The sequence below is a fragment of the Hyperolius riggenbachi genome, chromosome 1 (assembly GCF_040937935.1).
Source record: "Hyperolius riggenbachi isolate aHypRig1 chromosome 1, aHypRig1.pri, whole genome shotgun sequence".
NCBI lineage: Eukaryota > Metazoa > Chordata > Amphibia > Anura > Hyperoliidae > Hyperolius > Hyperolius riggenbachi.
In genome coordinates, this window is record NC_090646.1 from 409,668,267 (window position 1) to 409,692,507 (window position 24,241).

The 24,241-nt window shown below is 43.4% G+C and overlaps 1 protein-coding gene across 3 annotated transcripts in view; it reads right to left on the reverse strand.

The window, feature by feature from the left end:
* Positions 1-24,241, reverse strand: part of VLDLR (very low density lipoprotein receptor) — a 97,115-nt gene that overhangs the window by 21,631 nt on the left and 51,243 nt on the right. For all 3 annotated transcript variants that reach the window (XM_068235791.1, XM_068235781.1, XM_068235773.1), the window contains 8 exons: positions 20,755-21,123; positions 15,411-15,533; positions 15,179-15,301; positions 13,889-14,008; positions 12,915-13,040; positions 8,230-8,401; positions 1,602-1,826; positions 135-253 (listed from right to left, as the gene is read on the reverse strand). In XM_068235791.1, the coding sequence (XP_068091892.1) occupies positions 135-253; positions 1,602-1,826; positions 8,230-8,401; positions 12,915-13,040; positions 13,889-14,008; positions 15,179-15,301; positions 15,411-15,533; positions 20,755-21,123 (1,377 nt within the window). The remainder of the gene's footprint in view (positions 1-134; positions 254-1,601; positions 1,827-8,229; positions 8,402-12,914; positions 13,041-13,888; positions 14,009-15,178; positions 15,302-15,410; positions 15,534-20,754; positions 21,124-24,241) is intronic.

Here is a 24,241-nt window from a genome sequence, read left to right on the forward strand (position 1 = left end):
CTTTTGGCTTTTTCAATAGTTCTCGGAATAGTGTGGTAGGATCTGAACTCTAAAGCTAAAGCTGAATAGTGAAAGCAGCAGGTCTCATGTGTAAGCACATTCTTGCACATTAAGTACTTCTATGCAACACAAACCTAAATAAATTCCACTTGGTCGCTGGATATCAGTTGTTACCAGTTGCTGTCTGTTCATTCCATTCATTCCAGCCTTCTCAATTTTAGCACTGTTTCCCCAGTCAGACCAATACATAAATCTGAAAAATATGAGTGAAGACTTAAGTACAAAACCAAACATACAGATTTAAATATCTAGGTGTAGTGACAAATCATTGTGTCCCCAGCAAATCTTTGTCAGGGTCCCTTAATATTCATAACCCTTCCTTTGGGGCCCCATAAAGCAAGTGTGGCCATCAGAACCTTCACACTCATAGCATGTGTAGCCACAAGTAGCAGAGAAAGGGAAGATGGGTTGGGTGGCCCCCCTCCCTCTAGTTGCACCACTGCATCTAGCTCAGTCAGGTGGTGCCTTAGTTTGTAAGTTGTCAAAATGTTAGAGTATTGGTCACAGAAGTCTAATTTCATTCATTGTATACCTGTATACAAGGATTTAGACTGCAAGGAGACAGTCCTTGTTCTAGGCTGCAGGGAGGGGTACTTTGCTTTGAAGTCAAATACCTTAGCTTCTACACATTTTGCATCTAATATAGTCTTTGCTCATGGTAAGCTGTGATCGAGGCATAAATGAGTTTATGCAAGTTATTGTAATTCCATGCAAGTTTTTAGGGCTTGTTTCCACTATTGCGGTGCGGAATCGCCTAAGATTCCACCGCTGATGAAATCGCACGCGGATGCGATTCCGCATGTGTTTTTTGCTGCGAATTTGCATAGGTGAGGGTATTTGCGATTTTAACCATGTCACTGCCTGTGTGAACTAACATTAGTACCTATGCGAATTCGCGGCAAAAACCGCATGGGGAACACGCAATTTCCCTAATACATTGTGTGCGATTCGCCTGCATTCCACATGCAGGCAAATTCTGAGGGCTCTGCCGTGCAGAAAAATCCTGCACAGAAAACTGTACAGCAAAACTAACAAGTGGAAACAGGCCCATCCACTTGTATTGGCTGTGTGAATCTGCATGCAGGAAACGCATGCAGATTCGCGATAGTGGAAACGGGCCCTTACAGCTCATAACAGGAGCAATCAAATGCAGTAGCTGACAATTGAACACTGGTCCACTTGTAAGCTGCATACAATTACATTTTTCATAAACAACTTGTCTCATTAACCATCTCTAGACCACAGCCAATGCAGTTTGTCCCCCTTTAGGCCACATTCCCAGTGCCACATTGCCGCAGACTGTATAAGCCAAGTTGGTACATTGCTTTAGCCCAAAATCAGGCATTGGCAAAAAAAAAAAAAAAACGACATTTTGCTTGATAAGCAAACTCCTCAAACCCAAAACCCAAGGCAAAAGCCACAAGTCACACAAGTTTGTTAACTTGATAAAGCACATCCCAGGTATCCATCCAGTCCAGCTGTTCACACCATTGGAATCACAGCATTAGGTTGCCCATTTAACATAAGACATGACAAATTACCCAGATATTGGATCAACCGCTATAGATGATGGGTCATCCAAGCCAGTGCTGAATAATACTTTCTTCTTTGAGCCATTCAAATTTGACACAGATATAGTCTTATAACCCAGATCTGTCCAATAAATGTTCTTATAGATCCAATCAACAGCAATGTTTGTAGGATTGCGCAGGCCTTCTACGATTCGGATGTGGTATCCTATTCTGTAACGGCTATCAACTGAAGCACTAAAAAAAGTAAAGAAAAAAAGGGAACATTAGTAAATTCTATACAGTGGGTTGCAAAAGTATTCAGCCCCCTTGAAGTTTTCCACATTTTGTCATATTACTGCCAAACATGAATCAATTTTATTGGAATTCCACACGAAAGACCAACACAAAGTGGTGTACACGTGAGAAGTGTAACAAAAATCATACAAGATTCCAAACATTTTTTTTTCAAATCAATAGCTGCAAAGTGGTATGCATAATTATTCGGCCCCCTTTGATTTGAGTGCAATCAGTTGCCTATAGACATTGCCTGATGAGTGCTAATGACTAAATAGAGTGCACCTGTGTGTAATCTGTCAGTACAAATACAGCTGCCCTGTGAGGGCCTCAAGGGTTGTCTAAGAGATTATTGGGAGCAACATAGTGAAGTCCAAAGAACACACCAGACAAGTCAGGGACAAAGCTATTGAGAAATTTTAAGGCGGCTTAGGCTACAAAAAGATTTCCAAAGCCTTGAACATCCCACGGAGCACTGTTCAAGCGATCAGAAATGGGAGTATGGCAGAACTGTACACCTACCAAGACAAGGCCACCCACCTAAACTCACATGCCGAACAAGGAGAGCGCTGATCAGAAATGCAGTCAAGAGGCCCATGGTGACTCTGGACGAGCTGCAGAAATCTACAGCTCAGGTGGGAGACTTCCATAAAGGCCAACTTTGTACAGTGCATGACTAATAGTTGTCCTATGGACAGAGTGGCAAGAAGAAAGGCATTGTTGAAGACCCGTTTGCAGTTTGCCACAAGCCATGTGGGGGACAGCAACCATGTGGAAGAAGGTGCTCTGGTCAGGAGACCAAAATGGAACTTGTTGGCCAAAATGCAAAATGTTATGTGTGGCGGGAAACTGACAGTGGGGATGGTATGTTCAGAGTGATGTGCAGTTAAATACGGTGGTGGCATCATGCTCGGGGGGGGGGGGGGGGGGGAAGGAGGGGGGGTGCATCTCTTCAGCAGAGACAGGGAAACTGGCTGTATTTGGCTCCATCCATCTTCCCATCAACTCTGACCAATCTTGGAAGAAAACCTCTGAGTCTGCAAAAGACTTGAGACTGGGGCGGAGGTTCACCTTCCAGCAGGACAATGACCCTAAACAAAACCAGGGCAACAATGGACTGGTTTAAAACAAAACATATGTGTTAGAATGGCCCAGTCAAAGTCCAGATCTAAATCCAATCGAGAGTCTGTGGCAAGATCTGAAAAACTGCTGTTCAAACGCTGTCCATCTAATCTGACTGAGCTGGAGCTGTTTTCAAAGAAGAATGGGCAAGGATTTCAGTCTCTAGATGTGCAAAGCTGGTAGAGACATCCTAAAAGACTGGCAGCTGTAATTGCAGCAAAAGGTGGTTCTACAAAGTATTGACTCAGGGGGGCCGAATAATTACGCACACCCCACTTTGCAGTTTTTGTAAAAAAAAATGTTTGTAACGTATGATTTTCGATCCACTTCACATGTACACCACTTTGTATTGGTCTTTCACATGGAATTCCAATAAAATTGATGCATGTTTGTGGCAGTAATGTGACAAAATGTGGAAAACTTCAAGGGGCCGAAAACTTTTGCAACCCACTGTACATACGGCTATTCACTGAGCAGTACCACATTCAATAATGCACAAAACAAAAATGATTTTACCCATCACCTTCCCAAATTACAATTCACTAAACCTATCACCACACAGAACAAACAATTAGTGAAGTAAATTACCAACTTGTGAGGTAATTACCTCAGGAAATGTCAATTCAAAGATTTCTGCATTTAATTTACTGGGCAAAAGTGTTCGGTATTTTTCTCCAGCTCACAGCAGCCAATAACTCGCTCTCCCCATGCTGTCTGTACAGATAAGGACATTGTATTCCTGTTCCTCACTTTTTTGAACCAGTCTTGTGGTATCAAAACTTTGTAGAAAAACTTTATTAACACAGAGACAAACATTAAGGGTTTTTTTCAATTCTATGTACCGTATATACTCGCAAGCAAGCCAAATTTTTGACCCCCCAAAAGTGGGCCAAAAGTTGGGGGGTCGGCTTGCTTGCGAGTCATGTGTGGGTGGGTGGATAGGTGCTGTCCCTCCCCGCTCCCCCTGCGGCCGCCGCTGCTGCTATTACCTCAGGCGGCGCCGCTGCCTCTATCCCCGTCCTCCTCCGGTAACTCATTCACACAGCAGCGCGCCCCCCGCTGCTGTGATGACGCAGGAAACCATAGAGAGCGGTTCCCATAGTAACGGCATCACGCTACAGGAAGCCGCTCTCTATGGTTTCCTCGTCATCACAGCAGCGAGAGGCGCGCTGCTGTGAATGAGTTACTACCGGAGGAGGACGGGGATAGAGGAAGCGGCGCCGCCTGAGGTAATAGCAGCAGCGGCGGCCGCAGGGGGAGCGGGGAGGGACAGCACCTACCCACCCATACTGGGGCATTATGCTAGCTATATGGGGCACTATACTAGCTATAATGGGGCACTATACTAGCTATACTGGGGGCACTATACTAGCTATACTGGGGGCACTATACTAGCTATACTGGGGGCACTATACTAGCTATACTGGGGGCACTATACTAGCTATACTGGGGGCACTATACTAGCTATACTGGGGGCACTATACTAGCTATACTGGGGGCACTATACTAGCTATACTGGGGGCACTATACTAGCTATACTGGGGGCACTATACTAGCTATACTGGGGGCACTATACTAGCTATACTGGGGGCACTATACTAGCTATACGGGGGGCACTATACTAACTATACTGAGCACTATACTAGCTAAACTGGGGCACTTCACTAGCTATACTGAGCACTATACTAGCTATACTGAGCACTATACTAGCTATACTGAGCACTATACTAGCTATACTGAGCACTATACTAGCTATACTGGGGCATTTTACTAGCTATACTGAGTACTACCTACCTATACTGAGCACTATACTAGCTAAACTGGGGCACTTCACTAGCTATAATGAGCACTATACTAGCTATACTGAGCACTATACTAGCTATAATGAGCACTATACTAGCTATACTGGGGCATTTTACTTGCTATACTGAGCACTACCTACCTATACTGGGCACTATACTAGCTATACTGGGACATACTGGGGGGATCACGCGGCCAGCGTTTCCTACCCCGGCTTACATGAGGGTCAATCATTTTTTCCTGTTTTTTGGGGTAAAAGTGGGGGGGTCGGCTTACATGCGGGTCGGCTTGCTTGCGAGTATATACGGTAATCAATCTTCATATGATCAATCATACATCAAAAAGTAGAAAAATGAAGCTGATTGAATTGACATTTTAATGTTTTTGTCTATGTGTTAAAGTTTTTCTACAAAGTTTTGATACCACAAGACTGTATTCCAGTTCCTCACTTTTTTGAACCAATGTCCTTTTCTGTAAAATAATCAAGGTCTGTATGGGCAGGGTGGATTGCCCCTAAAAGGACTGTTTTTGATCCTTCACTTCATAAAGAACTGTACCCAATTATACGTATATGTCTGTGCAGATAGACAGCCATTGGCGAGAGCCAGGAAGCCAATAGGGAGAGACAGCCTGCTTCTCACTGATTAGATGCGAAGGGGTATTGGGTGGGTCTTTCAGTGCATCGAAGCAGAGGAAGCTGACAACTGATGCTTTCCTGCATCCCTTTAGATGTGCAAGTCTATTCTAGCATACAGAAGAAAAAGTGTAAAATGCCAAATTGAGGTATTTTACTGACCAAAATCATTTTACTGAACTGCACATTGTAAGCCATGTAATGTGTTGGGACTACAGGGCACAAAAAAAAAAAGTCACTACATCTGAACTACAGACTTAATCACATGCTACTGTACCAAAGACTACTAAAATCAGATGACCATTTTCCTACATTTATTCTGAATGGTGGCTATAAGGCAACGTTCTTACTTTTGATAAGCCAGGAGCATTGCGCTTTGCATTCAGCCTACTCCATTTCTATGGATATTAAAGTACAGCTTTGGGACTGGCACACAACATTTTACAAGTCATTGGTACCAACTATAGCAGTATAGTCTGCAAACTGATATGAGAACTTAATACAAAACATTAAAGGGACACTGTGGGGGGGGGGGGGGGGGGGGTCAGGGGGAAATGAGTGCAAGTTACCGGGGGCTTCTAATGGTCCCCCAGACATCCTGTGCCCACGCAGCCACTCACCAATGCTCCGGCCCCGCCTCTGGGTAACTTCTGGAATTTCAGACTTTAAAGTCTGAAAACCACTGCGCCTGAGTTGCCGTGTCTTCACTCCTGCTGATGGCACCAGGAGCGTACTGTGCAGGCCCAGTATGGTCTGTGCCGTGCACTCCTGGTGACATCAGGGGGAGGACACCGCAACGCAAGCGCAGTGGTTTTCAGACTTTAAAGTGAAATTCCAGAAGTGAACTGGAGGCGGGGCCAGAGCATCGGTGAGTGGCTATGCGGGCACAGGATGCCTGCGGGGGACAGTTAGAAGCCCCGGGTAACTTTAACTCATTTTCCCCTGACCCCTGTACAGTATCCCTTTAAAAACAGTTTGGGGGCTGGTTGTTTGCAAAGATTTATGCTACACCTAGAAATCCTCCAGCACTAGTCTACTTTAGCTGAATTACCCTATAAGGTTTTCTGCTGCTTCCCCCTAAAGTAATGGGGTGGACAGCACCCTCAAACTGTAGTTTACTACAGTCTACTGGAAACCTAGCACTCACACCATTTGGCCAATCACAAGCTTTGTGCTGTAAGACTACTGTAATTGAACTGTTCCCTATGAGGTTTCCTGTAGGGTCCCTTAAAATGCACCCCCCCCCCCAAAAAAAAAAAAAACAACTATTTGGTGCAGATGGTATGAAAAGGTTCTGCTAGGATAATTGTGCCACTGTGTGCATTCATTGCGACAGTACTGTACTGGGCAAGTGAGCGTTGATTGGCAGAAGCGATGAGCGGAAAGCATGCATTGGCGGTGAAGTGAAGTCTACGCCCTGGCATTAATAATGGCCTCCAAACGGCATAGATTTCAGTCACCGCCGCTCAAACTGTTTACATCTTTGGATGGACCACGAGGTAGAAGTGAGAAGAAGTACATCTGCAACTGCTTTGTTACCCTTGTGAACCCTCTAGTCTAGGACTTGGAAGAGGTGTGCTATGACAGGGCCAAAGCTGGGTCATGTAGTCTACTGCCTGTTCTGAATATTGCAATAGTAATGGGTGCCACCCACCAGGAAAATGTCTGAGGTCTGACTAACTGGTTCAGTTCTGGAGGCAGAAACCAACCCAAGACGACAGGACAGAAGTGAACAAAAACCATGATATTCTCACCGGACAAGCATGGATTGACTAACAGTGCTGTTATGCGTTAGTGCACTTTCCTGATTTGCCATGCACAAAGCACATTGCACTTTACTGATGGGATTATTTTCTGGCATAAAGAAATAGCCAGGTGGGGCAGTCTTGTGGTCCCCCCCCCCCCCCCCAGCATTCCCTGGAGTTAACATGGGGAGGAAGGGGAAGCCACTAGCTTCCCAGGTGTCTGCATGTCCTATGCTCCCTCAGCCCAGTATATGCATAGCATCCCCTTCTCTGTGTGCCCCTTCTCTCCCCCCCTCCCCCCCCGGCTGTACTCCAGTGTTAATCCATTAAATGTTATCCTACATGTAACTTTAGTAATATCTAAAGTATTACATTAACAGAACAAAATGGATCTCTGCATATTGTATTTTACTGCCTGCAAACCTAGTAAATCAAGGTTTTTCAACCTGATCCTAGCCCACACTGCACGTTTTGCTGGAAACTGCACACCCACAGGTGGAGCAAATTGCCGATTAAACACCTCTGCATTTCCACAGAACAAGCACTGTTGGTGGGCCTTGAGGATTGGGTTGAGAAACAAAAGTGATAGCCTTGTCTTTTTGGTCTAGAAATTGAGTTATGGATCATCTCAGCTAAGTGCAGGCTGAGAGCATTGTACTTTACCCATCCTGCTCATCTTCCCTCCAACCTACTCTATAGCAACAGAACATCCTCTCCAAAGTGTGCATATTTAGACCTTAACATTTTTTTCCTGAAGTTAAAGCCATTTCATATATAGACAAGAGAGTTTGCACAAGATGGTGCTTAGTGCAGTACAGCGATGAGGCTTCAATGACAAAAACCATGCTAAAAACCATTTAACTGATTACATATGTATTGAATGCAAATTAGTTTTGAGAACAGTGGCTGGTTTTTAGATATGTAGCCATACCAATGGTATGGCTGACAACCTGCATTGTCAAGTTAGAATGTCAGGATATTAGTTTGGAGACAGTAGATCAAAAGAATCCAGGAGAATGCAGATTACAAAAAAAAAAAAAAATATTCTAAGTATTTGTCTTACCTAAATATGGCCTTTTCATTGGCATCTACCCAGAAAAGATTTTTCCCTCCAAAATCTGCATCCAGAGCAACGGTGTTTCGCAAATCTTCCACCAGATCGATATATTCCTTACTTACAAGGCAAAGTTTCCGTATGTCTCTGCGGTTTGTGAATAGGAGACAGGGTTCCTTTCCTGCAAATCAATTTAGACACAAATTTAATGGGAGCTTACTCTACATCTATACACGGGACATTTTTGTAGTGTTTTAGGGTAGAATTGCCAAACTACTGAATCTACTCCCTATTAAGACTTCCCTACTTGTTAAGGAAGGATTTTAGCCTTTCCACAAAGTTTTACTGAGCTGAAAATAAGTCTTATAAGCAGGTCAAGTCTAAAGTTCTTGAGCTCTATGTGACCATATCAGACTAAATGTATAAAATTGGAGGTCAGAAGGAATATTGGTGCATTCAAGTCTCAGCTCAGTGTGCATCAGTTGTATTGCAGAATAAGTCTGCATGCCAATTCACTGCCAATACCATTCTATGGGCCTGTTGAAACAGACTGCATTATTCTAACTTGCTGCCTGCATGCTTTGTATTCAGGTCTATGTCCAGTCTCCATTGCAGATCACATATAAAGCTGGGTTCAGTGTGTGCGTTGCATAAGTTCTATGTCCAAAACAGATTGCACACCATAGGCTGCTGCAATGAGCTTTAATGGAGCAGAGTTACACCCTTCACTCCAGTACAGCAGCTTTTGTGTTAAAATTTCCACATCCCCCTGTAATGCTATATGAGGGGTACCTTCATTTTAGTCACCTGGAAGTTATGGTACATCAATGAAATGGCCAGGTCATCATTGGTCTTTAACCATTTACCGCCATCCTAACGTATTAAAACGTCATGCTTACCTCTATTAACAGCAACATGACGTTTTAATACGTCGCGCATTCCCGCCGCTGCTACCGCCGTGTGTCCGCCGCTACCGCCGCCATTACCGTCGGGATCCCGTGCTGGGCGATTGGGGAAGAGGACTGAACAGTCCTCTACCCAATCGCAGTGCCTGGAGTGAATGGACGTGACCGCGAACAGCGGCTACGTCCATTCACATAAACAGGAAATGTAACAGTTTAATAAAGTGTGTAAAAAAAAAAAAAAAAAAAAGTGAACACGTCCTATGAGTGTTCACCAGCGCCATCTTGTGGCCAAAAAGTATATTACACTTACAAAATACATACATTTTCAAGTATATACACATCATTAATAAAATTACACTTCCAACCCTCCCCCCCAAAAAAAACACTTGTAAAAAAAAAATCAGCTTAAAAAAAATAAATAAATAGTTGCCTTAGGGACTCAGCTTTTTTTATTCTATATTTTATGGGGGGAAATTAATTTTAATTTATTACATAGGGGCTTGTAATTATGGCCAGAACAAACAGAAAAATAACCACTTATATTTCAAAATAATATACTGTCGCCATACATTGTGGTAGGGACATAATCTAAACGGTTTAATTATCGGGACCACTGGGCAAATAAAACGTGTTTGTTTTATCCACAGGAGAATGTTTAATTTTAAAACTATAAAGGCTGAACACTGAGAAATAATGATTTTTTTTCTTTTTTTTCTGTTTTTCTCATTAAAATGCATTTAGAATAAAAAAATTCTTAGAAAAATGTACTATCCACAGAAAGCCTAATTGGTGGCGAAAAAAACGAGGTATAGATCATTTTCTTGTGATAAGTAGTAATAAAGTTATTAGGGAATAAAAGGGAGGAGCGCTGACAACTGAAAATTGCTCTGGTCCGTTAGGATAAAAACCCTTGGGGGTGAACTGGTTAAGTGCATAAGGTTTGTTGGTTTCTTTCAATTGATCCATTTTCATGCTGCATGCCTTTGCATAATCCTGCAAGGAGCAATTATGCCCCTGGTTGGAATAGTTCAGCAATGTGTAATAAGCCATCATGGCACTACCTTTCAGAAGATTGCCAAATAATGTAAAAGCCATTACAAAGTGATTCTATGGATATCCTTATTGGTGTAGGTTTGGTGTTCCCAGAGCCGATAACTATACTGATCCAGTCCCAGTTTTCTGGGGGTGGGATACTTTTTTTCTCAATGCAAAAAAGTAAAATTCATGGAGTTCATTAACAAAACTACAAGTTGCAATATTTACTCTTCGGCTGCCTTCACATTAAGACGTTACAGGCGCACGTTAGTGCAGCTGTAACGCAGCCCACCACACAGTAAAGAAAATTCAATGGGCTGTTCGGTGCCCACGTTGCATTGTATTGTAACGCAGCACGTCCGTTGAGTGCTGCATGCTGTGCGTTATGTGCCGCTAAGCCACGTTAGACTGTGCGCACATGCTTAGTAGTGTTGGAGGCAGTCTTCCCTCCGCCTCCCCGGCCAGGCACATGGCTAATTAATATTGACTGCACGGTGTGACGTGCAGCGTTTACTTCCTGGAGTGCTGCTCTGTGTGGTGATTGGCAGTTTTCACTTTAGTTAAAATTTGCATGCAAATTTCCTTGTGCAATGTCTTTACTGCAGTCAATATAAGTAATGGGCGTGTGATGTGAAAAGTCATGCTGCAAGTAAATTTTCACACAAATGTGTACATTTTAGCAGACGTGAGCTTCTCAGTTTTAGATGTGAAGTGGAGGAGTTTAAAAACAACAAAAAGATTTTAAAATGTGGCCCCTTACATTTGCACAGTACTTTGCTCCACCCCAAAGGCTATGCAAGTGTATGGAAATTTGCACAGTTCACATGATGCGCCAAAAGTACCAAAGTTGCTGCATTCCTGAAGCAAAGACTACAGTGTGTTACTGCATGATCCAGACTATGCAGCAAGTAAATGGGTGACAAGTGTGCACAACAATCATGGGTGTGCAAATTTGGACAGAGGCGCCAGGCAGGTTAAAATGATCTAAAAACTAAAAAGGAGGAGTACAGGTGGACTTACCTCCTGAAATGATGGACAATCAAGATTGTTCAAATCGCAAACAATTTATTTTGGCACTCCGCAACGCGTTTCGCAGGTATAACCCGCTTCATCAGGCAAGGAGTGCAAGCTCAAAAAGGTCCAATAGTGGCAATGCGCCTCATAGAGGCGCATTGCCACTATTGGACCTTTTTGAGCTTGCACTCCTTGCCTGATGAAGCGGGTTATACCTGCGAAACGCGTTGCGGAGTGCCAAAATAAATTGTTATTTGCGATTTGAACAATCTTGATTGTCCATCATTTCAGGAGGTAAGTCCACCTGTACTCCTTTTTAGTTGTTTTTAGATCATTTTAACCTGCCTGGCGCCTCTGTCCAAATTTGCACAGTATATAGTCCACCTTGGGTGGAGGGGACTGTCCCCTTCTTTCTATCTACAGAGAGCGACTTCTTAAACCTGAGTGGGGTCAGGTTCTAATACTCCCCACCTGCAGTTCAAGTGGTTGCCTATGTGGTAACCCGTGTTTGTGAGTATATCCACATCTGTTAATTTCGCCAACAATTGTTAGACTTACTGCACTATATTGGGCTCTCGGTTTTTCTTTTTGTTTCAAGTGCAACAATCATGGGGCACAGCCCAGCGGGAATCCCAGTGACGCATTTCTTGCTCAGCAGGTAGAAAGTAACTAGCCTGGGAACGGTGCTATGCGCATGACCCGGTTGCTGCACAGAGGCGTGGTGTCATATGAAAGCCAATTATTGTAGTGCTTGCATTGCAAATCACAAGTGTAAAACCAGCCTGGCTGTGAATCCTGCCTGAAGTCCATCAGTCTTACAAGTTGCTTATAAATGTCTAGCAAGTGAAGCCCAACTGACACGAGGTATGGATATGAATGGGGTGCAGTACATACAATCTTAGATCTGACGCTTAAAGTTACTGTTCTAAGCTTGCATGTCCACATGTACATTCCTGACTCACAAGGGAGGGGGAGTACTCAATGTTTCTAGTTAAAACCATTTGCTAAAGCTACAATGGGCTCTATTCATAAATTTTATTTGTGGGGGAAAAAAAAAATTTTTGGGAGGGAAAATACTGCATCTGTATTTTAGACTTGGGTGTGCCCATTCATAAAAAGTATACTTGCGATAATAGGTTGGGGAATTCCCGCACTAAACTAACGGTACTAGCCGAGTTGATACATTTTCTCTGTGCAGAGACAGTTAGTATAAAGGAGGCAGCCCCAGCATCCCTTTACATGTGCAGTTTTTTTTAATTGTCTCTCCCTGAATCTGTCTAATAGCCTTTCTAAACAATCTAATTGCTGCAGCTTAGAACTTCAAGAAATGTTACACATGCAGGCTCTGATGTGAAATTTGTCTGAAAACAAGCCTTTGTTCTGCTCTCACTGCTGCTGCCTGGGAGGTCTGTCCACATTAGCTTGGCTGTTATCTTGCCCATTATCTCTGGCTCATCTCCTTTTCTAAAGAGTGTGTTCTCTGCTCCCATTCCGCTTGCTCTAATCTTCATGAATTAACCTTCAGTGACATGTGTTGTGATAACCACACAAGGCGGTAATTTCCTGCACTGCTCAGGAATTGTATCTTTTCATGCGGAAACAGCTTTTATGAATGGACACTTTGCTAAATGGTCGGGAAAGTCTGCTGTTTTGAGCATTACCGCATGCGGGAATGCTTTATGAATAGAGGCCAATCTAGGCTTACAAGTCTATTGGAACACTAAAAATTTCGAGTCTTACCTATTGCCTTGCACACGCCTGTCTTCTGGTCCATTTGATATCCTTTGCTACATTCACACTTGTAGCCGCCTTTAAGATTGACACATATTTGACTGCATATTCCTGGATTTATGCATTCGTTGATATCTACAAAACACTTCTAGATTAGAATACAGAACAGTTTATACCATTAAAGCAATTCAAGTTTCCAGGGAAGTGATTGATTTGTCAGAGGGTATACACTGAAAGCTTGCAGCTAAAACCCATACAATAAGGTGGCCACATATCCTGATTTTCCGGCCAACTCAGCCATCCAATCATACTGCCTGAAAATTTGGTGCTGCAACAAGCATGCCCGATTGACCCTTCAGCCAATTTTGGGACACATTTATCAAATTGCACATGCTGGGAAAATGAGCTGACATGGTAAATCAAGTCTGGAACATCCAGCCACTGTCCAAGTGTCCATGCATTTAAATATTTTACCTGTCCGAGCGCCGCAAGGCAGATTCCCAAAAGATCTCAGTTAGGAAAAACAAAAACACCACGAGGTAGCAGCAGAGATTTTCAGAAACCTATTTCACCTCCCCTTATTGCTGGCAGTGTCGTGCAAACAGCTAATGTCACACCAGACCAAGATCTGTCCAGCATGCTGAATGATTGTTGTGATCTATTCTAGCCAAAAAAGCAACAAAAAAAAGCCTAACAAAATATTTTGGAAGAGCCCAATGTAAAGAAATTTGGGGGGGGGGGGGGGGAATCCATCATAAATTGACAGAATTGCACTTCTGACCCAAATCAAAGCTACATATATTTAGCCCAAGCCAGAATAATGTAACCTCAAATTTGAGGTTACATTATTGCACTGACTATTCCAAATAATTTTCTGGAATTACTGCAGCAAGTGTTTAGATTGAGTACTGTCAGTCTTTCCTACACCTTTAAACCACCATTTTTTACCACTCCTTTTTTAATGTAGCAAGGAATCAACTCACCACCACAAGTCTTTCGGTCAGTTAGTTCATATCCAGCAGGGCATTCACATTGATATCCAATTGTCAAATCTCGGCATGTGTGAGAGCAGCCACCATTGTTAACCAGACATTCATCTAGCCCTAGGGAGGAAATTCAGATTTTTAGCTAAGACATTTTTGGAAACAAAAAACCCCCACAAATTGAGTATGGAGTGCAAACCCCCAAAGTTGTGTGGGACAGTCCTCAGTACCTCTAAGGTCGAAGATTCTTCTGGCCCACTCACGTTCCACTATTTATACTACCCCTATTCAAGGGGAAGCTTTTTAAACTATTCACCCCATTAAGAAGCTTAAGCCTCATATACACGCCTGACTAAAGTTGGCCGATAATTACCACCTCAGCCAATAGGTGTATTTACAGAAGCCCCCCCCCCCAACCAGCTACAGCAGCCTAGCAAATGATCCGCCCGGCGGATCAGCTTACCTAAGTGGCGGCCGGCTTTTGAAGATGCCGCTCACCCACACGGCGTCACATGCGCTGCTCCGTCAGCCCTTGACCCTTTATAGCAACACAGCTGACAATTCTGTACAGGCCAGCCCAGCGATACCACCCAAGGAGATCAGGTTCTGATCCGACAGGTGACATCAGTAGGTAAACAAACCCACATGAGATACCACTCAGGGAACATCTAGCATGTCTTCCTCTGACCTGCTCAATTCTTAAGAGGAAAGGTCCAGTGGCTTAGTATCCTGAATTGATATATAAAAACGCTGAATCTGCACAAGAAAATTTATGCCATTTCATGTTTTTCAAGTACCCCTGAACAATACATTTTCCGATAAAGCCCATCTGATTTGACTTTTTAAAGTAAATTTGAAGTGAACTTATGAAAAAGTCATATGGTAATTTCTTAGCAAGTCTAGTATCTGAAGTCCCTCAGGTTTTCCATTACAAGAAGAGTAAAGGAGGACGGACAGTCATTACTTCTGCAGTTCAGAAGAGTGTGGATTCTAAACCTCAATTGTGACGGTCTAACAGTGTTATAATTTCCATTATAGGATTGGATTTCTTGCCCTTACCATGTGAATATATTGCCGATTTGCCCTCTGCCCACACAGCCTTTCACTGACTATACCTTAAATAGGTCTAAGGTTAATTACCTTGGTGCTTGCATTATTACTAAAGAAGACTTGGGCATCTTTGGTGCTCCTGATTTGGGTTCTTTGTTTACTTGTCCAACCTATACCACAATGGAATATGAAGACTCCAAGATAGTTTGAATTTACTACCAGAGCAAGACATCTACTCACCACATTCTCTTGTGGGTTCATCACTGCCATCTTTGCAGTCACGGATCTTGTTGCAAACGTCTTCTATATCGATGCACTCGCCAGAGTTGCACTTGAATTTATCAGAGCCTGAACACTGAATGACTGAAGTCAGCCAGTAGAAGGGAAATGAGGAAGAACCATGAGACAGGCACGAATTGCTTTTTCTGCATAGACATACACCGCAAATAAAGCCATTTTACTGTGTGCCCACCATTTTTACAGCGAATTTCATCAGTGCCATCAAGGCAGTCTCTCATACCATCACACTGTCTAGTACCATGTATGCAGTGCCCATCTTCACATTTGAATTGGTCAGGTTGGCATGTATGGGACTCTAAAGGAGAGAAAAAAATAAAGTGGTTAGTGGAGTTCCATAAACCAGTGTTCTCCCCAAAAAAAATTCTTAGCCGGGTGGCATGAAAAAGTAGTCAGGTGGGCGAGATGAGAGCATGCAGGGCTTGTGCTTCTGTGAGCAACTCAGCTTACAGCAGAGGAGGTGTGCCAATGACAGCCGGGTGGTCACCAAAACTAGCCGGGTGGAGCACCCGGCTAAAAGAACCTGGGGAGAACACTGCATAAACCATGACAATTATGAAAGTGTGGCTTTGACAGTTTCCATATTGGACAAAAGTCACATATTTAAAGCTCAAATAGAAGGATCATTGCAGACATTTGACATTGTTGCCCAAGCCAGCATAGATCAGTCTGACACTTTGAAAGACAGATAAATCTAAAGATTAATTCTTGGAAGGGATGGATCTACCGTGTCCTATGAGAATGGAGACTTTAGATCACATTTTTTTGGAAGAATTACAATGGGAAGGAGGGGGGGGGGGGGAGAAGAATATGAGCAAGCTGTGCATGGCTGGAGTCATTTCTACATGCTTTCCATTGCAGACTAAGAATAATCAGCAGGCAAGAATAATCTGGCTATACAATGTTAACAATGGGCTGAAGTGGTCCACTGGCCACCATCCTTCACAAGCACTATGCTGGGCACATGTGCAGCCCACATCCATGTACTGCACAAAGGAATTTCACCCCTTGCTTGAAAAAGACCCATAGCCTGTTGGCTAGGCTCATGGGGCACAGGAGAGATTTGCTGTTGTGCAAAGAAGTTTTAGACTGAACCCTGGAAAGCCACTGTAAAGACTATGTCTCATTCACAAAGCATTACCACATGCGTGAGTGAGGGGAGGAAGTGGGAACCTAACTGAGAGTGTCTTAAAGTGAACCAGAGACGAAGCATCTTCATGTATTTTACCATATACAAGTGGGAACGTTAGAAAAACCTACTCTGCTTTGTTTCATCCTTCACTGCTTGTTATCAGCCCTAAAAAAAAAAAAAAAAAAAAAAAAGTTTTCCAGTAGTTTGTTACAGAAGCTGTTCAGTAACAGCTTTACTGTGGCGTGTTTTTGTGTAGCAGATTTCAAATACTAAACACTAGGCAGGTTTAGAAAACCTCTAAACAGGTCTAGAATCACTCTGAAATCTGCTTCAAAAACCTTTAGCGTTTTGCAGATCTGCTAGAGGTTTTTGGTGTGCACTAGGCCATAGATGTCTTATCGAGCCAAGTCTGCCCCCTTCTGGTTCTGCTATAATGACTCAGCTTTAATTATTCCTGAGCAAAGCCAGACTGAATGCTCAGTCGCAGATTTTATTGGAGCTGATAAGCAGGCTGAGCAGCTAAGGATGAAACTAGGCAGGGTAGGTGTCCTGGTTCACAGGAAAGGGGCGGGGGTAGGGGGAAGAGGGCGGCCACCGGAGGGGGGGGGGGAAGAGGGCAGCCACCGAAGAAAAACGTAGAGGGCGCACTTCTCTTGCGCAGACTGGATGAACTTGAAGAAAAGGCAGGTGAGGCACTATTCGTTGCAATAGAGAATACTTTTATCGGCTCTGGTATGGCACACAGGTGACACAGGGGAGGGGGGAGGGGGGGGGGGGGGGGGGGGTTAGAGTACACTCTAGCTAGCTATTATACTGTGAAGGAAGTGGGGGGCTGGGGGCACAGATCTAGCAGCTATTCCTGCCACCTCCAGTATAAGGTGATACTCCATGCCTGTACTGATAGTATACTAGCTGCAGTGTGTGCTTATCTCTGCTACCTCCGGTATGTACAGTATAAGCTGTTACTCTGTGCCTTATACCGATAGTAAACTAGCAACAACGTGTACTGATTTATCATTTGCTGATCTCTGCTACAGCCAGTATATATAGTATAGGTTGTTACTCTGCAGCTGGTTTACTATTGGTGTAGGCACAGTGTGCTGATCTCTGCTGCCTCCAGTATCTACACGTATAAGTGGTTACTCTGCAGGTAGTATACTATCAGTACAGGCACAGGGTAACTACTTATACTGTGTAGATACTGGAGGCAGCAGAGATCAGCACACACTGCAGCTGGTTTACTATTAGTATAGGCACAGACTAACAGCCTATACTGGCGGTAGAGATCAGCACACACTGCAGGTAGTATACTATCAGTACAGGCACATTGCGTGCTGATCTCTGCTACCTTCAGTATGTACAGCGTAAGTAGTTACTCTGTGCCTGTACGGATAGTAAACTAACGGCAGTGTGCTCTGATCTCGGCTTCCTCGAGTATGTACAGTACTGGGGAAGAAGGGGTGGGGCTTGCTATGCCCCTGACTGCAAAAAAAATTCATTGAAAGGACCCATCAGAATTAACGCTAATCTACACAATTTTCTGGCAATTTTGGTAGCAATTTTTCAAAACTGAGTTTTGCCAGCAAATTCCTATTAAAATGCTAGAGATCGTGATTGCACTTTGTAGTGGGTTCCAGACCTGAGAAGGGGGGGGGGGGGGGGGGGAAGTGGAAGAGGTTGTAAAGCTACAAACAGTAGTACACAGAGGCTATGCTCAGTGGTATATTGCAGCAATACAATGAACCACCAATGCAATGTTCATTGCGGTGGGTGTGTTGCAGTATAATGGCATGCATCATAATGTACTGTACACAGTTACTGCAAAACACAAGTTAGTGAGGCTTACTTTTTCATCAAGCCTGCATGAAGTCTCAAACAAACAATTATACATTCAAAGTCAATTTAAACAAGAAATCTTAACAGCACTAAAAACAAAACATCTCTTTGGACCCTACAGTTACTGTCCAGTCTCAATTCTTGCCTTTGCTTCCAAACTGCTGGAAAGCCACATCTATTCAGAACAGTCTGTGCTCCTCTCTCTCTCCCCCCCCCCCCCCCATGGACTTCCTTCAGTCTGGTTTCTGCTCTCAACATTCTACAGAAATCATCATCACTAAAGTTGCATTACAAAATGCAAAGGCAGATTCCCTGTACCTAGTATTCCAACCTTTCCTCTGCATTTGCCATGGTTTTTCATTCTCTGCTTCTCTGGACCCTCAGAGCTGGGGAACATTGTAGTGCAGTGGTTCTCAAACTTTTCTGAGTGAGGGTGCCCTGGATTACTCTGACTTTATCAAGGCACCCCCGCCACAGTTAGGCAGGCAATTCCTTATCCATCTAGGGAAAAGGCATCATCATTCCACCCCCTTCATCCTCACTCATCTTCAATCAACTTTTAGCGTAGCTTGCCATGACCTGCAACTGCACATCATGCCCAGTTCGATATTTCAGCTTTCTGAAATAACCATTTTCAGAAACTGCAGCAGGGGGACATTCTTCATCTTGTACTGCCAGAGGCCAAGAGCTACAGCAGTGGCCCTCAAACTAAACCCGCGGGCCGAATGTGGCCCCCTGAGGCTTTTTTACTGGCCCCCGCACACAAATTGTATTATAGATACAGTCAGCTACATCTTTAAATATTGGTGGTCTGCATATAGAATGAAGCCAGAAAGCAGTAATTCGCTGGTTTCCAATCAAATTCCACATCAGGTGACACTGTTGTCCAATTGGACTGAAGGTTGTCACCTTACTATACATCACTGTCTGGCCCACAAAAACTTCTATGTATACTCCGGCCCCCCAGCAGTCTGAAGTATGTTGACCTGGCCCTTGACCTAAAATGTTGGGGACCCTTGAGCTACAGGCACCACACTAAAGGCCCTTCTCCATGAGTAGTTGATCGGCAGTGAAAAGACTGTCAAACTCAACTGCTTGCTGTTGCCTGGCAATTGCTCACTGAGCGCCCATTTCAGCCGTCTCTGAAAAAGGGCTCCAAAGTAGCAACCCTCCCATTGGTTAAGTCTCCAGAAAATGCACTGCTCTGAAGCCAAACATCTTTGCAACCATGGCCCTTACGAACCCAAAGTTTGAAGTGCCTGATCCACATTGCGGACTATCAGCCTTTTTGGAGAATTCTAAGCGGTTTGCACAGGTCACAATAGACATTGCATCCACTAATGTCAGCTGTCATGTTATTGCAGCTGTATTACCTGACAAAAATGCAAGGGTACAGGGACAGTGGCACAGCACCCCTTTAAGGCATGCACATTGGTTCCCAGTTTAAAGCAGAATATAACCCTGCATGTCAACTTTGCACTTAAAAACATTTACAGCACATTATATGCAACCAGCATTTTTTTTTACTAGACCAGCATTGGAAGGGTTACACACAGAGCTTTAAAGTTCCATGGAGAGACATGCTGCCCAGCGAAGTTTAGATAGGTACATTTGAGTAAACCTTGTAAAAAAGTGATGAATGTGACTCACTCTCACTGTGCAGGAGCTGGACAGCCAAAGAGTGTAACATTCACCACTTGTTACATTGTGTTTACTTAAATGTATCTATCTAAACTTGGGGGGGGGGGGGGGGGTGGCAGCATGTCTCTCCACAGAACTTTAAAGCACTGTGTCTAACCCTTCCAATGCTGGTCTAGTGAAAAAAAAAAAAATGAAATGCAGGGTTATATTCCGCTTTAAGAAACCCTGGCCTAGCACATTACTTGAACCACTCTTACCCGTTTGGACATGGTATTGGCATAGAAGACAAAAAACAACTCCTCCACACCATTGTCTGCACAAGGCTCAGTCCTTGATTTTCTCCATTTACATGACCTGGGACAAGTGCTTTTGGTTTTCAATACCTCTATGCTGACGACAACCAAAGCTATTTCTCAGATTCCCCCCCCCCCCCCCCCTCCCTCGCCACTATCTTCAGTCCCCAACTGCTCTTCATGCATGACATCTTTTCCTTAAGCTTAACTTAAACAGATTGGGCTATTGCCACCAGTGCTCTACTGCCCCACCAATAGAGCCCATCAATTTACAAAGCACCCCAATAACCTCAACTCCTTATTAAATGCCCCCCCCCCCCCGGGTGCAATTGTGGCTCCTCTAGGAAAGGAGTATGCTTGGGGCATGGCTTTATGGGGAAGCTCCCATTACTTGCGTGGACTAACTTCTGCAGGGCATACCGAAGTTAGTTGCATATTCTGGCAAGTGGATGCAATTTGTACAACAGTACTGTGCATTTACAAGTTGAGAATTCAAAGGGCAGGTTATATGAAAGGATACAAAGCAGGAAGTGTAAACCTTTACATACACTGTCTGCAGTAACAATGGGTGCATTAGTCATCCTGACATTTTTGTTCAAAGAAATCAATAGACTTACGGCAGTTCATCTCATCACTCTTATCTTTGCAGTCTGCATCGCCATCACAGCGCCACTTCTTGTGAATGCACTCGCCAGAGCCGCACTGGATATCTCCAAGGGTACATTTTGGGGGCTTCAGTGGGCGGCCACATTGAGCTTCAGACTCATCTGTATGATCAGCACAGTCTGCATCATCGTCACACACCCAACTCATTGGGATGCAGCTGGAGTTTCTGCACTGAAACTCATGAGCTGCACATGTTGCAGGGACACAGCCCACTTCGTCACTCCCATCGGTACAGTCTCTGTGGCCATTACACTGAAAGTTGCGTGCAATACAATGACCATTGGAGCAAGAGAACTCAAGTGGACTGCAGGTCACATTCTCTGTTAAAAAAATAAAAAAAAAATAAGGCTATGAAAAACACTGCAAAGCACATGCAAATAAAACTTGCTCACAAAGCTAATGTCCAGCCAGACATCTATGAAAAATGCTCAAGTGCAATCAATGTGTTTTTCCTACTTATTACCCATAGTTACCATATTTGCTTTTGTGCACAAGTAATCTGTTTACAAATTACAAGGTACAAGAACCGCTCATCTGTTCTGAAAGCTGCCTCTGCATTTTATTCAAGCAGATTATTATATTATATATTAAAATGCTCTAGTAAGCTGTTCTGAACTGTGCATGCTTGAAGCAGAGGGCTTTACTGACAGCTCAATTTCAGTTACATACAATGCAACAACTGAGTAATGTAAACAAACAGATACAGTTCTCTACATCAGATCCTAAGCAGAAGAAGTGGCTTTCCATGGTAGGACAAAGTGCTGTGTTTAACTGTTTGAATGCTTTCTGCTACAATTTTTGAGATAGCTTTAAAGATGTAAGGAATCTTTTAGTGAACAAATGCTGAGTTTCAGACCACTTTAAGTGGCAGAAGTTAAGGTGTTAATACAGGCTCTCAATGGGTCTTCTTTGATTGCACCATTCTGCTGTTGTGGCTGCATAGGGGCAGCATGACTACTGCAATTCTGAAGCAGAAGTGGGTAGTGGCTAGGATCCTGACATGTTAAAGAGAATCATGTTAAACTGAAATGTTATGTACAGTAAAAAAAAAAAAAAAAAAAAAAAAAAAAAAAAAAACTGCTCGCCAACCAAGAGCCTAGCTGGTTTAGTTATGCTCTAGTCAAGAGTGGCCCTTTGAGGCCTAAGCACACTAAAGTATTGGTGTCTAATTTTGTCCACATTGTCCTGCTGAAAAAAAAAAGGGGCAGATGCAGGCTAGGTGCTCAGGTCCTTAAAGGGAATCTGAAGTAGTGAGGCTTCCATATTTCCTATTAAGCAATATCAGTTGCCTGGCTATCATGCTTGTCTCTGGCTACAATAGCATCTGAATCACAACTTAAACAAGCATGCAGCTAATCCAGTCAGAGCACCCAATAGGCATGCTTTTTCAGAGTATGGCTAAAAGTATTAAAGGCAGAGGATCATAAAGAGCCAGGCAGTATGCATTGTTTTAAGAGGAAATAAGGCAGCCTCTATATCCCTTTCGGTTTCCTTTAAACGCAGTGTTAACATAAGTCACAAAAATCAGATGGTACTTGTCAGAACTTTCTACAGTATCCAAGCTTTATATTTAAAAATGAGACTTATGAAGTGTACCATTGGTTTAGATTACAATACATTTGCATCAAAAAGCAATTACAGAGCATCAGATTGAGTGGCAGGACAACATCCAAAATAAACCACCACTTGTGTATTGCTTAGTTCCGAACAAAGCAGTGTGGCCAATGAGGTCTGCCACGCCCGGTCACCAATTTACTAGTGAGATCAAACATCTGATCAGTCAGCTTGCTGATTTGGAGTCCTCTAATCACTAAAGCTGGGAATGCACAATGAGTTTGTTTTTCATTCAGATCTATGAGAAAATCTATCAAATAAATCTTATTGAAATCAGATGGGACCTGTTGGAAATTTTCTAATGAGCCATCCATTTGCTGAAAAAGCCCATGGTGTATTTCCAGCATTAGTCAGTTAGCAAGCTTGATCACAACATTGCAAGAATGCATGGACAGAACAGGGTTTTACATCTATTTCAAGCAGAAATTCTATAGCTGCCGTATAAGTTTAACACTCCTAATTGCAGGTCCCTTGAACGTTACTTCAGAAAGTGTTTGTAACAATGTTCGTTTTATCTTATTTTTTGATGTTCCTTGATTTTGACTAAGACCCCACTGGGAAAGGGAGGAGTAGTGTGAAAAAAAGGTAAGCCTCAAGATCAGCCATCATATACATATGCATTTTCACCAGTAAACAACCTGTGTCAAGGTTTAATACATTAAAGGAGCTCAGCATGCATGAAATATCTAGGCCAGCAGGGATAGCATTAGGACACTTACTGCATGTCTCCTCCTAGCGGTATTGCCATGTATTCAATATTGATGCCAAGTCAGCTGAGGAGTCTAATACCATAATACCATTTTAAAACCCTGTCAGCAAATCATTTTCTGCTTCTCGACCATACTGTGACCCTAGTGGCAGTGCAGACGGCCAAATAGATGAGGTCCAGTAAAAAACAAAACCAAAAAAAAAACAAAAAAAAAAACAAAAAAAACTAATTTGCAGCCTAAAGGTGGCCACACTAACAAAAAGATCCAATTTTACAATAAAAGTGATTGGTTGCCCCTCCCCCCAAAAAAGGAAGTATTAGATTTTCATTTTATTCAACATAAGGAGATTGGGAAGGTTAGCTTTTTTGGATTAATTATGAAAATTGAATGGTGTAGGGTAGTTTTAAATTTTAAGATTTTCACAACCGTGGTCCCTTCAAGAAAATTGTCAATTACATGTAAACATACAAAGCCGGTTTCTTCCAGAGTAAAGAATTAGCCATACATTACTTTTCTCTTACGTTACTGTCACTTACAGCAAGTTGTACAACTCTGACACCAACAGGTTTTGGGCTAGTCCATCTATCCATAGAGGATCAGCATGACCTTCACACCAGGACGTTGCGTTTAGGGGACATTATAGGGCACATAACATGCCCCCAACGCAACGCCTGGTGCTCTCTGGTGTGGACGTCGGAGTGAGCCGCGTTGTGCAGCTCACTCTGGCGTCAGTGATGCGTACTCTTGGGACGCATGTGGCATCACGTGATCCCGCCCGGCCAATCGCTGCACAGAGCGGCCGCTCCAGGAAGTAAACACTGCACGTCACTGAGTGCAGTGAATATAAGCCATGTGCCCGGCCGCTCTCCCCTCCTCCCCAACATGACTGCGCATGTGCAAACAGTCTACGTGGCTCAGCCACGTAGAACGCACAGCATGCAGCACTTTGCTGCGTTACAATGTAATGCAACGTGGGCAGTGTGAACAGCCCACTTGTGTTACATTGCTGTGCGTTGGGGGGGGGGGGGGAGCATTACAGGCTGCACTGTGCGCCTGTAACGTCCCTGTGTGCAAGAAGCCTCATTCTCTAAAGACTCCTTGAAAGTTATAAAGA